Source organism: Amblyomma mixtum, chromosome 4, assembly GCF_055824585.1.
Source record: "Amblyomma mixtum isolate Tamu chromosome 4, ASM5582458v1, whole genome shotgun sequence".
Classification (NCBI taxonomy): Eukaryota; Metazoa; Arthropoda; class Arachnida; order Ixodida; family Ixodidae; genus Amblyomma; species Amblyomma mixtum.
In genome coordinates, this window is record NC_143015.1 from 110,370,110 (window position 1) to 110,382,865 (window position 12,756).

Here is a 12,756-nt window from a genome sequence, read left to right on the forward strand (position 1 = left end):
GCAGAACCTGCATTCCATCCATCCTGAAACTGGTTGGTTGGTTGGTTGGTTTATTCGGTTTAACGTCCTAAAGCGACTCAGGCTATGAGAGACGCCGTAGTGGAGGGCTCCGGAAATTTCCACCACCTGGGGTTCTTTAACGTGCACTGACATCGCACAGAATAAGAGCCTCTAGAATTTCTCCTCCAAAGAAATTCAGTCGCCGCAGCCGGGATCGAACCCGCGTCTTTCGGGACAGCAGCCGAGCACCATAGCCACTGAGCCACCGCGGCGGCTCACATCCTGAAACTGTCTTGATGAAAGCTTTCACAAGGAGCTCCATTTGGTAGATAGGGACAGACAAGGATGTTGAATAGCGAGTCTGAGCTGTGGCAAGTGGCAACAGTAATGCACTTACAGAACGTTCCTGGAAATTAACAAGCAAGCTATGCTCCAAACTAGACACAGCCTTTCCTAGGCCGATTCAAGGGCTCAAGGTGCACATCATCTTGTCCGCATAAACTGCTGCCGATGTAAGGGAGCTACTGTTTGTTACACATACAGTACCAGGTGTTGGTGTATCAGACTCTGTTGTGGTATTCATCCATGAGCAATGACACCTCGCAGCCTTCCATAGTTCACCTGTGAGTCTTAATGACGGCTTCCTCGGCCAAGTCATCCTCCATTGTTGCCTCGTGGATCAGTATGTCACTTCCTTTTCCTGTTAAAAGAAAACAAAAACAGAACAGACAGAGCACACACTTAACACCACTGTCAGCACACACTCATTCACACAGACACCATCACAGAAGAACAAGGGCAGCTACTGATCGCGGCAGAAACTCGCAACAGTGACCTCTGCATCGGTCACGAATTGTGTAATCTCAAAACGCTCCTTTATCTGAAACAACAGCAAAAAGTCCTGTGGCATGAATAGTTAGTAGTAGCAGTATTTGGGGGTTAATGGCAAAGTGGCAACTCAGGCCGTAGTGCACCAATTATTTACTGCATATACTTACGGCCAAATTTTCAGGGCTAAACTTTGTTGGTTTAGATGCTAGTTCAATGGATGTTGTGAGAAGCTATAAGGTTTAAAGGTAAAATTATTTAAAATAAAGCGTTTTTGAGATGCACTACAGTCTAAAGTACTTCAAGAGCACTAACGTCTTCCAAAAATGGAGGAAAGACCAGACTGTATGGTAAGTACGGCAAAGCAGCCACCCTCATGACAACATGCACAGCCTAGTGCATTGTCATTGGTGGTGACTGCATGGTGAAGAATGATCAGCTCCTAAAAAGTTTCGGGCAAAACTTCTTGAACACCCACCATATTTGTGAGCAAAATAGAACACATATAGATTCATTTTGGCTGCCTCTTCTATCTAGTGCATCTACCAAGGTTGCCAGTGCAAACCAGTGGTTCTCAAATTGGATTCCGCAAAACTCTAGAGTTCCTTGGAGTGTTTCTTGGGCTCCCCGAGCACCTAAATCCATGCATGCCTTATTAACTTCCACCTTTTCTTTATCCACTTTAGCATTTTGAGACTAATTATACAGTAATTTTCGAACAGAAGGCTGTCTCACTATACATCTTCTCATCACTAATTGAATTCAGGCATTTTGTCAGGTGCCGTACGTGTGTGCGTGCACACTCCTCTCTGCACACATGTTAGGCAGGACGAGACGGAAGCCAGGACACACAGTGTTTATCAGCACCTGCTGAATGGCTATTGGGGGCTCCGCGAAGGATTGAGAACACCTGAGGTAAAACACAGTTTGGGAGCACAGAATGTTCCTGTCTATATTCCCATTTTTTTTAATACACTGCCAGAAACATGCAATAGTGCAAGTCTTTATTTGACACCATGAAATTCTGGCAAATTTTCAGTGACCAGAAGTAGGAAGTAGGTGGTTCATTGTTTAGGGGAATCCCCCAAGGTGGAGCAGATTTGTAATAAGGGAGTAATTACTCATTGACATCCACCCAGGTGTAGCCATACTGCTGCAAAGGAAAGCTATACAGCTTCTATAGAAACTTCATAGTTGAAGAAAAATTTGTCCTGGTTCAGGGTTTGGACCCGGTACCACCACCTCAGAGGGGCAGTCGGTTTACCAACTGAGCTAACCGGGACGGTTGGCATATTGTAAGGCAAGAGCGAATTGCTCAACTACTCGAAGTGGGGTGTTGGTCCAAAGTTTGCGGGGAATCGCCCGAGATGGAGTAGATTTGTGATAAGGGAGCAATTACTCATTGGCATCCAACCAAGCGCGGCCATACGGCTACAAAAGTGTGACCACTCCAGTGAGGCGGTGGCACCGGGTTTGAACCTTGGACCAGGACGAATTTTTTTTTCAACTAGGAAGTTTCTGTGAAAGGTGTATAGTTTCCCTTTGTAGCCATATGGTTGCTCTTGGATGGATACTAATGAGTAACTGTTCCCTCATAACAAAGTAAGTGGTACTGTATAGTCACAATACGCATTCTACAGCAGACATAAGGCTTCACCATCAATTTTAATAATAAAATCTTTTCAGTTCCTGCCTTCGGCCAGTAGTATTCTTCGCTCAGATAGATATGTACTTACTAAAAGGCTATCAGCTTCTTTTCTCAAGAAAGTCTTATGAGCAAATGAAAAAAATTATACAAAAAAAAAATTTAAGTTTGGCAGCAAAATGTCTCAGCCGTTGCACACAACAGCAGCATATCTTCTGACTGCGCACCTACAAGTTATTTCAGACCACCCTTTCTGCTCTCTAGAACGACTGCACAAGGACCAGAGAGACTGACCTGCTTTGACGAGAGCATCGCAGGGCATAGTGTCACCAGAGTACGTCAGCTTCCAACCAGTCTCTGCAGTGAGGGTGACACCGTAGGCATTCTTGCAGTGTAGAACGAGCACCGTGCTGAACTGCACAAACACCGTCAGTGACGACAAAGAGATGAGAGTCGGGAAATGGGAAGCTAAACACGGGAAGGCTTAACAAGGACAGGCCGAAAAGCTTTGCCAGAGCAGAATTAATATAACTATTAGACAGGCCAGCTTTATTTTAGTACTGCTGATTACACAAACTTAATAGCCACACATCCAATAAAGCATTTTGGTTGCAAAGTAAGACTCTGAGGCGCTCAAATCTGCTGTTGGGACTTGGGTCTTATAGAAAGCTCGCAATCAAACGACAGAATAGCAAGAAAGCAAATCATCCCCATCATCAGCCCAGCTAGGCCCAAAGGCTTGTATCCCACAGATCCCAGTCTTGCATCAGTTCCAGCACGCCCTACCCTTACAACTTCCTAACCTCATCGGCCCGAAGTCTCTCCGACTTGGCTGCACTGCTGCAGCAGTTTATGGAATGCAGCACTTTTGCATTCATTTTGCCAATGCAGCATGTGCCTGCTACACTTCCGTATTTCTTTTTTTTTTTTTTTGCAAAAGTACCTGCTTATAATACAGCAAGAGTTCTGGACTTGCTTGTGTTTTCCAAAGTGGACGTGCAGCTAGTGTGCATCAAGACGGCAGTGCCCAAGTGGAGATTGGAGAAAAGACGACCACAGTCTTAACAAAATGGTGGCAGTTCTTTGCTGAAAACAGGAGTGTGTTGCTGGTCATGGTGTCGACTGTAAAACCTGAGCAGTGAAGTTGAGCCCCGTGGGCATGCAGTATTTCAATGTATATTCGTGAATAACGTCTGTGCAATACATGCAAGCACTTTCTTTGGGAAAACAGTGATTTCTTGGGGCTAGCCCATCGCAAAATTTCATCGCAATTTTTTGCCAAAAAATTCCTCGCGTAGTTCGGGCTGCTGGCAGCCGCTGATGTGGGCAGCATGCAACTGGCTGCAATTCGGTGGTGATGCCAGTGTTAAGCAAGAAGCCTACGGCACCAGTAGCTCCTTTCCCCCTTTCGCCTGGAGGGGTTAAGGATGATGACAGCGTGTCGCGCGCTTCGGACGCTGTCCAAGGCCGCGGGAAACGGGGAGCAAGACCGCGAGCAGCCTTGTCAGGGTCGCAAAGGGCCGACGACCGTTTCCCATTGAAAAGAGATGAGCTCTCAAGTGGGGATGGGGTACCAATAAGGTTGGCGACTTCTGAAACCACCTGACTGTCGAGCTAAGCGGTGGACTTCTACTTTGCTGGCGCTTCGATAGGTTGCACGTTCCAGGAAAAGTGTGCGGTCCGCTGAGTCGGGCTCTGGTGAGCACTGGGCTCCCCCCACTTGTATGTATTGGTCGAAATTGGGCAAGAGCAGGTTTACTAAAGCTCCGCCCAATTATCGAAGGGACAAAAACCCGCTGCAAACAAACAGCAAAAAGAGGGAGTGCGCCGAGCCTCGGCCACTCTTCTACAGCCCTTCTTTTAAACAGCCTTTTCTCTTACTAGTACTTGTATTTTGGTCTCGTCTTCAATAAAATCAGTTTTTTCTGTCAAGAAGTTGGAACTGCTGCCCCAACCGGCAGCGTGTCGCCGGACGAGTAGATGAAGACGTGAAATCATTATTTGTTGCTCGCGACGAGCATTTGACCAGACCAACCGGCCATTCCGACGTTTCTACGGAAAAACTTAACTGCCAGGGTGAGCACATAACCAGGCCTGCACTCAACTGTTAATTTTTGTAAGCGGCCAATGCCAAGCTACATATGAAATGCCCAAAATGGTGTTGCACACTCATGGTACTGCCACGGAATTTTACCAAACTGGTCCAGCAAGTGCGGCCAAATCAAACAGACCGACCTCATGTGACTCTCAGCCTCCTATTCCAATGTTTTCCTTCTCTGGGAATACACTCTGCTATGCAAAGGGACCATCAGTTATATTTCATCTGCACTAAATGTCCATTTCCTCTTTCTCACTTCAGCTAGGATATTGTTGACTGGTGTTTTTCCCCACTCCATTCTACTCCCTTCCTGTTTCTTAAAAAGGCAATGTTTCCTCACTAACACTTAAAGGGAAACTGCATAAGTTTTAGAAATCGATGAGCTTAGAAGGGTCAAATGTGTGAAACTTGCAGGTAAAGCATGCGAAGTCCTTTTGGGCTAGTGTAAGGGATCGGTAGTGTACGCGGGGTTATCGGAACGCGGCTGGGGGCGCTCAAAGCGAAGCGTCTCCTTTCTTGGAATGCAGCCGCTCGCGAACGCGCCGTGAAGTACGGGTGTCCACCCTGCCCCGCGGTACCGATTCACGCACGTGCTGGCACGAATGTATATTTGTGTTTGTTTTTATTTTATTTTGTGGCGGAGAGAATGTTCCGACTCCGCACGTGCTGGCACGACCGTGCCCTACGGAAGCTGGAGGGCTGGCCATGCTCTCGGTAAACCAATCATGTGAGCAGTGCAACATGATTGGAAGCGACGAAATGTGGGCCGGGCCTTTAAGGCTTTAAAACCGGGCCCCGGAGCCGGAAGCGGGGTTCTGGGCTAAGGTGAGATGCTACGCATCTTCGGCCATGCCGAGTAGGGGCCTCCCCTAGTGTTAGCCAGTTCCACCTCTTTGTTGTTCTATTTGTCTTTTTGCCTTTTAATATGTCTCTAGTGCCTCAACTTGTATATGCTGTAAATATATGTATATGAATCGCCAATTATCCCCTTTACCCCTGCATCTCAACTGATCACAAGACCGTCTCCGACGGGGCACCCCTGGTGCGAAGGAACGCTTCAGTCTTCCAGTTGGAACAAACCGTCTCTGGCGGGGCACCTCTAGTGCAAGGAAGATAGGGAACCTGTGAAATTTACTGCTAGCATTTGAAATGATGACGTAATCACTCATTAAAGTCGCGACGGCCTTCAAGCTTCTGCATAGCACACAACAGCAAGTGGATTGCATATAATTATGTAATCGAAGGTATCGGTACATTCTGAATGCATGAACACCTGCTTTGAAGGAAAACAACCAATGACACCGAAGGCGATGTTCAGGGTGTGGCTGATGGCAGTGGTAATTTAAAGGGACACTGAGGAGAGCACTATTAATATTTTTTTTATAGTAAAATCCGATAGTTCGGCATGTCATGGCTTTGTTGCCACTTGGCCGGCAGCGAAAGATGCATTTATTTCTAAGAAATTTGGATTCGAAGTTGAAAAAGTTTTCCCGCCGCTCTGATTCAAACTTGGGATTCGTCTATGACGACAGAGGACTAAGAGACGTGAAACATGACGTGCACATGACGTAACGCAGACTCCGTGATTTCTGGCTGCCAGCAGTGCGGCCTAGCAGCAGCCGAAAAGAAAGCTACCGCCGGCCGCACGTTGAAGGCATCTATCGGCTATTGCGGCCGTCGCTACAGTCGCTTCGATTACGTTTGCACTGGCGTTTTGCCAGCGTTACGATGGATCTCGTTCTCGAAGTCGTCAACGAAGTTCTCGCAAATAGACACCTTTAGCATACCGTGTACCTTGTTACCGCTAGCGGAATACCGGGAGCCCGCCTACCGCCGGAAAACAGGCGCTGATTTGTTCCGATGCTTCAGGAGCGCGCGTAGCAGCCGGGCACGTGGCGCCATCTGGCGACGTCAAGGAGATTTGCGCATGCATTGGCTGCGCCTCAGTGATGCATGGTTTCTCGGTTCCTGGTGTTGCTAGAACCATTCGTTCTAGCAACACTGTTTTGTTCTATGATCTCATCACGCTTGTACTTGCGAGTTTGGCCTGTGGCGGCGATACCTGTATTTTGGTTCTTGCTCTTTTCTACGTTACAAGAGCTTTGTTGTCAGTATGAGTGGCGTTTTTGTAATCAGGAGCTGGTATTCTGTCGATACAAGCCAACTTCAATTTCTCCTCAGTGTCCCTTTAAAATCATGCCTTCCTTGATGTCACACTGAACTTCCCCACGCTCCTCCGTAGCTTTGAGGAGAAGCACAAAATTCAATCAACGATCACACCACTATTTTAAATGCTAGTGCAAAAACACTTGGCATGCTTTACCTACAGCCTACATAGATGTGAATCCTTGAATATCGCGAAATTCTCAATAAGTGGTGCAGTTGCCCTTTAAAGGGGACGTGGCTTTCAACACCAACTTCTTTATGTTTTGATGGACTCTGATTAAAACTTTTACATGTTAGTAATGCTTTCAAACTTAAGTGCACAAAATTCCAGCATTATATCTGAAGAACTTTTTTTCAACAAATTTTTTCGCTTGTACATATTGTGGAAAGCCAGCACACGTAACAAAATGTAGTAGAAGACTGGCTTAACATTCACTGCATTTCTGAATGCATACGAGTATGCTACATGTGATGACAGTCTTGGATTTTTTTTTCCACAACGCAAATTAATTTGTTTTCATTTTTGCAAAGCAGTCGGCATAGACATGTCTAAACTGCGAACAAGATGTCACATCTAAAAACCTGCGATGGAAAAAAATTAATTGCATACAGTAGAGTTCTGTGACTGCAACAAAACAAATGGGGTCAAAACAGATGAAACAGTTGTGAAGAAATCTGCTCCACAAGATGAGCATCCAGTCAGAAAGGCGCTCGTCTACCGAGCCGGAGTACCCGGGCTCGAACCCGACCGCGGCGGCCGCGTTTCGATGGAGGCGAAACGCAAGAGGCGCCCGTGTGCTCTGCGATGTCAGTGCACGTTAAATACCCCCAGGTGGTCAAAATTATTCCGGAGACCTCCACTATGGCACCTCTTTCTCTCTTTCTTCTTTCACTCCTACCTTCCCTTACGGCGCGGTTCAGGTGTCCGCCGAGATATGTGAGACAGATACTGCGCCATTTCCATTCCTCAAAAAACCAATTTACAATAAAAATGTTGATTTCACGAGCATTTCCTCAATACGCAGTGTCACCATAGTTCACGAAACATTTTTTCTTAGAGTACTTCCTGGTGGATTTCAGCAATGAAACTTCGGGACAGCACAGAAAATGAGGCATATCAGCAGATAAAATGATTTTCAAAACACCAATTTTTTTTTGGCCATTTTTTTTGCGATTTGTAAGCCACGTCCCCCCTTAAAGCATGCCAAATGCTACTGATTTATCTGGCTTCCTCGCCTACAAAAAAAAAAAAAGCTGAGGACTGTTTCTTCTTGCAAGAACTCATGGCACTGAGTGTAATAGAAGAGACCTCCCAAATGCATCAGAAATATGCGGAAGTGCTTTGTTTTAAGCACATAGGACCACTTTGTCAAAAACGTACAGCCTCGCACTTTCAAAAAGCATGACCGTCGGCTTTTATCTACTTTAGCACCACAATAGAACACCTGCCAGCAAGCAGCAATTTGTCCCAGGCTGGACCACAGATAAATGCAGTTGGAGGAAACAGCGCATTTTCATTAGTACTACTGCTGCCGCACGCACACTCAACCTCAATGGGCCAGTGGTCACATAAAGAACGCCATCATAACTGAATGTTACCTAATGCATACAAGGAGATCAAAAGGCCCAAATCAAATTTAGAATCTTGAACTAATCTTCCCCTGGAAAAAAAAAAAAAACATGCATGCTTCTCACTGAAAACTTTTCAAGAAAACTCACATCTTTTAGCCTGAGTTTCTGAAGTAACTCCAACTTTTCCGGAGATGGTGAGGCTTGGTCATAAAGTAATGATGCATTGTCTACATATCTGGAAAAAGGTGCACAACCAAAAAGAAAATGTTGTAGTTGCCTTGTGTACATCCATCACTACTGTTGCCCAACACCGCAGTAAAAATTTTTATCGTCAGCAGTCTAGCTAAGTGCACTTGAGGTAAAAGATCTCTTCCTGTGACTTCCAACTGCCTGTTAACTCACCAATCTCGCTGCTCCATAATCCTTTGTCACCTCAAACTGTGTTTTCCTCCTCCTGATACCTACTCTGTCACTCCCACTAACTGTCTGTTCTACACACTACTTTAGAAGGCACTGGACTGCATATGAAACAGAGGAGTCCTTTTTGGTAAAACTTGTAACCAAAGTTTGCAAAAAACCTTGATAAAAGCGTGATAAAACCAACAGGCTCACATTACACGCCAAAACACCAAAATCTATGTGTCATGGACGTGATGCGGTACTGCCTAGAACCGGTGTCATATCTGCGTAACTTAAGTATGCCTAAGACAATTACAGCACTCGTGACTCGTTTACCAACAGACACTAACATATCACAATGACGGTACACAAAGACATTCAGTTCACGAGGAATTTAAAAACAATGCTATTAATTGCACAGATCTGTAGCTGCAAAATAACAAACAAGCTTAGTGAAAGTGAAAGCAACCAGTATAGCAAGTGGTTGGTGGACCTGGTAGTGGGCATCACAGATAGACCCTGCTTTATCTGTCACTACGGTTTCTCATTTTTTATCTTTTAAATCGTCATGAAAGGATAGTTAAATGCTCAAAGCATCAGGCCACCAAATTAACACTCTCATGCCGCAAGCACATCATGCATCAAACAAAAGCAAGCCATCACCTCTAAGTAGCAAAAGAAAAAAGAGACTGCGAATTTAACGCACGTGACAGGAAATGTTCATTGCAGTGGCTCTTTTGCTGCTGCCATATCTTTTAATAAAAACGAAAATTTGCAGACCACTCACTTGAAGAGTTCGGCCACTGAATCAAATGCGTGGCTGCAGCGAGACATCCAAGAGACCATGAACCTGGGAGCCACCACGAGAAGTGGTTCGTACGGGATCCCGAGAGTCTCGAAGGCAGCTTGTCTCTCTTTCAATACCTTCACCAAACCCTGCGGAGAGGCGCAAATTTATTGCAGCACACCACTTAGAGGATGATTTCCGACTTGATCCAGCCAATGTTCCATGCAGAACTGTGATTACACAACTTTGAAATGGTAAAAACTAGCACGTCTTCCTGATCCGATCACGAACAAGAAGAGTGCTGCAATACCATAAAGTCAATAAATGATGCAACTAATGACCACAGGCCACCACAATTTTAAAACAGAACCCATATGTTGAATGCAAGCTGACCTCACCACTTTCCGTTGGCAGCTTATTGCTAAGCAGTATGCTCGCACAGTCATTTTCGTCATGGTTTTTCACAACATACCAGAACCTCGAAATTGAACACTGTCCTTTGGCTTGCTTTTGCAGCCTAAACTATTACCGTATTTTGCCGACTATAGTCCGCACCCATTGTATAGTCCGCAGGGGCAAATTCTAGCCTAAAATAGAAAGTTTTTCCTTGGACAGCCTGCGGGGACAACCTTAGGCGGAAAATAAGTTTTTTAGATTGTCCGCTGATGCTTCAGGGAAGCAGACCAGATTTTCATCAGGTGTTTCAGTAAAGCAGCCGACATCGATATACTTTTTTCATCGACATCAAATTCTTTCTCTCCTACTTTGTTCGACTTGAATGCTTGCACAAGCTCCACTTCACTGAGTTCGAAAGCTGCCAGGACGACTCATCGTCTTTTCATAGCTATCGCAACCGTTCTTCAAGAAGGACTATGACGTCTCTGGCATCATTCATAGAGGTTTTTCGCATGTGCTCACAAATCCAAGCACTGAAAAGCAGCTAATCTGAGTATCGCCAGCAGCATTTGCTTGCATACGGAAGCTGATTGCATATCAGGGCAGATTTCGATATGTGATTTAGCACAGCAAAATGTCGCAGCCGCATTTGGGCGCTGTTTAGTTTTTACTTCGACAGCCAAGCTAAGATCATCTGCGTATGACAAACAATCTTAAAAAGTTAAGTCATCTATAGTCCGCACCACTCGAGATCCCAGCTTTTAAACATGTATAGTCCACAGACTATAGTCTGGACAATACGGTATCTCTGTGAACATGTATGCACTTAAATAAAAAATATCAAACCATCTTTGACAAATACAGCCAGTTCAGTGACTAAATCTTAAGGGGTCATACTACACACATTCCTTTTTTGTGTGGGAACAACTGGCCTTGTCACCACAGTACTATAATGTTCATAAGTTTTTACCACAGCTAATATCTTAATTTCACTTGAACTGCCAACAGTGCTAAAGTGCCAACATGGTGCATTTGTTCGGCTTGAAATGCCTGAGATGCTGAACTGGTCAGCTGAGACTCCTAGCAATTTTTATGAAGTGTGGGGACGCACTCGTCCCCTGCAGTCGCTTTCCCGCAATGCACCCTCAACTCGTTCCCTGTGGTTAGCTTCCCCGCAATGCACTCTTCTCAGTTGCGTTACTTTAACTAACAGGGGAGGGTGCTCGCGTTACAGGGACACTAGCGCCATGGATGGCGTTTTGCTGCGCGCGTGCGCGCGGGAGAGACGGTTCTCTTTTGCTCGGCACCGGGGAAGCGCATGGACGTTCACGCGCAAGGCTCCGCTCTTCGCAGTCACTAACGTGTGGAAACATGTTCCCCTCAGCTCGTCCCGTCCGGCCTCGGAGCTTCCCTCTTGCCCTAGAGTGGGCGAACATTCACTAGTAACCATGCTGGTGAGTCGGACGTCCTCGATTCCTCAGCGTATTTTGTTGCTAGCCGGCGTTATTGTTGTTATAGCAATAAATGCCTTGTTTGTGTCAGCCAGTGTGTCGTTCCTTTGTTCCCTCAGAGCAAGGCCCACCGTGGTCGGTGCGCTCAGTAGCGTACGCGGCCACGAGGTGGGGTCCGGCGGTTTTGAACTGGGTCAGCCGCGGTTAAACGGGGAAAACGTGTATAGCTCCCTATTAAAACCCCCACAGAAGATACTGACTTTAGGCAAGGAGACTGAAAGATGCTGCTTCTTATAAGAAACTGATGAAAGATACAGCTCCATTTCAATTGCTTAACAAGTATGGTAACTTTTGGTCACTTACCAAGTGATGGTCGGCATGAAGGTGCGACACAAAGATGCAGCCCAGCCGTGTCAGGATGTTTCTGGCTTGTTCGAGGCCATAGAACCGGACTAGTTGGTTGAATGTTCCTTCGCCACAGTCCAGAAGAATGGACATGTCTTCGCTGAAATTGACGAAAAAATTCTTAATTCAGAAATTCCAAATAGATTTATGCAAGAGGTTCAATCAAAACTGAAAAAACATCGGCTATACGACTTTCTTCACTGGTAATCCATCAAGAAGTATTTAATTTCTTCCGTCTGCAAAAGAGCTGCGTGCGTGTGTGTGCATGCGTGCATGTGTGTGTATATATATATGTATATAATGTCACCCTACTTTATTTCCTTGCTGCCGTAAGTAACTGTTCTCACTTGTACTGGCAACTGGCTTCTCCATCGAGATGTTGGAAAGCTTGAAATATCCGCTGCAGCACATATTATATATATATTATAAACGCTCGGTATGGGTGCAACTGCTTCCTGAATCATCTAGAATCATCTTATACACACCGAGGCCACTTAGACACTTACCATTATTTATTCAACTAAAACGTGCAGATTTCTGCAATACAGAGACAGTGGCAATACCAGTATTCCTTAAATTGTTCGCTAATGTTAATCTGGACTAGCTTGTATTAGACCACATTTTTCAGAAAAAAAAAATTAATAGGGGCACCTAATTACATTGTGTGTTGGCTATGCAATGGCATTCGAAGCTGTTTATGCCTTTGCTGGACGTGATTGGCAGGGCTTGTCGCACCCAGGTTGCCTTCCCACAACCCGGGCTCTTCCGTGCAGCACCTGTCACGGTTAGCAGGTGGTATTACACCTTCCACCTGAGAATTATGTGACGCCGCCTTTTTTTTTCCCCGATGAGGCTTCTAATGCTAAAGCATTAAAATAAATCTCTAAAAGCTGACAACCATGATAATATATGCAAAGAGCAAGACGTTGTGCAATGCATCTGGTCTCAAGCCTGCAATGCAGACACTTTCCCGATAGCGCTTGACAGCAGCGTTTCAATAATGATTCTG

At 45.5% G+C, this 12,756-nt stretch overlaps 1 protein-coding gene across 1 annotated transcript in view; it reads right to left on the reverse strand.

Moving 5' to 3' along the window:
* RNaseZ (ribonuclease Z) overlaps window positions 1–12,756 on the reverse strand; it is a 38,684-nt gene that overhangs the window by 5,316 nt on the left and 20,612 nt on the right. Inside the window, exons 16-20 of the mRNA XM_089587556.1 lie at window positions 11,706–11,847; window positions 9,496–9,644; window positions 8,457–8,544; window positions 2,768–2,888; window positions 622–700 (exon numbers count right to left, since the gene is read on the reverse strand). Coding sequence (XP_089443682.1) covers window positions 622–700; window positions 2,768–2,888; window positions 8,457–8,544; window positions 9,496–9,644; window positions 11,706–11,847 — 579 coding nt within the window. The remainder of the gene's footprint in view (window positions 1–621; window positions 701–2,767; window positions 2,889–8,456; window positions 8,545–9,495; window positions 9,645–11,705; window positions 11,848–12,756) is intronic.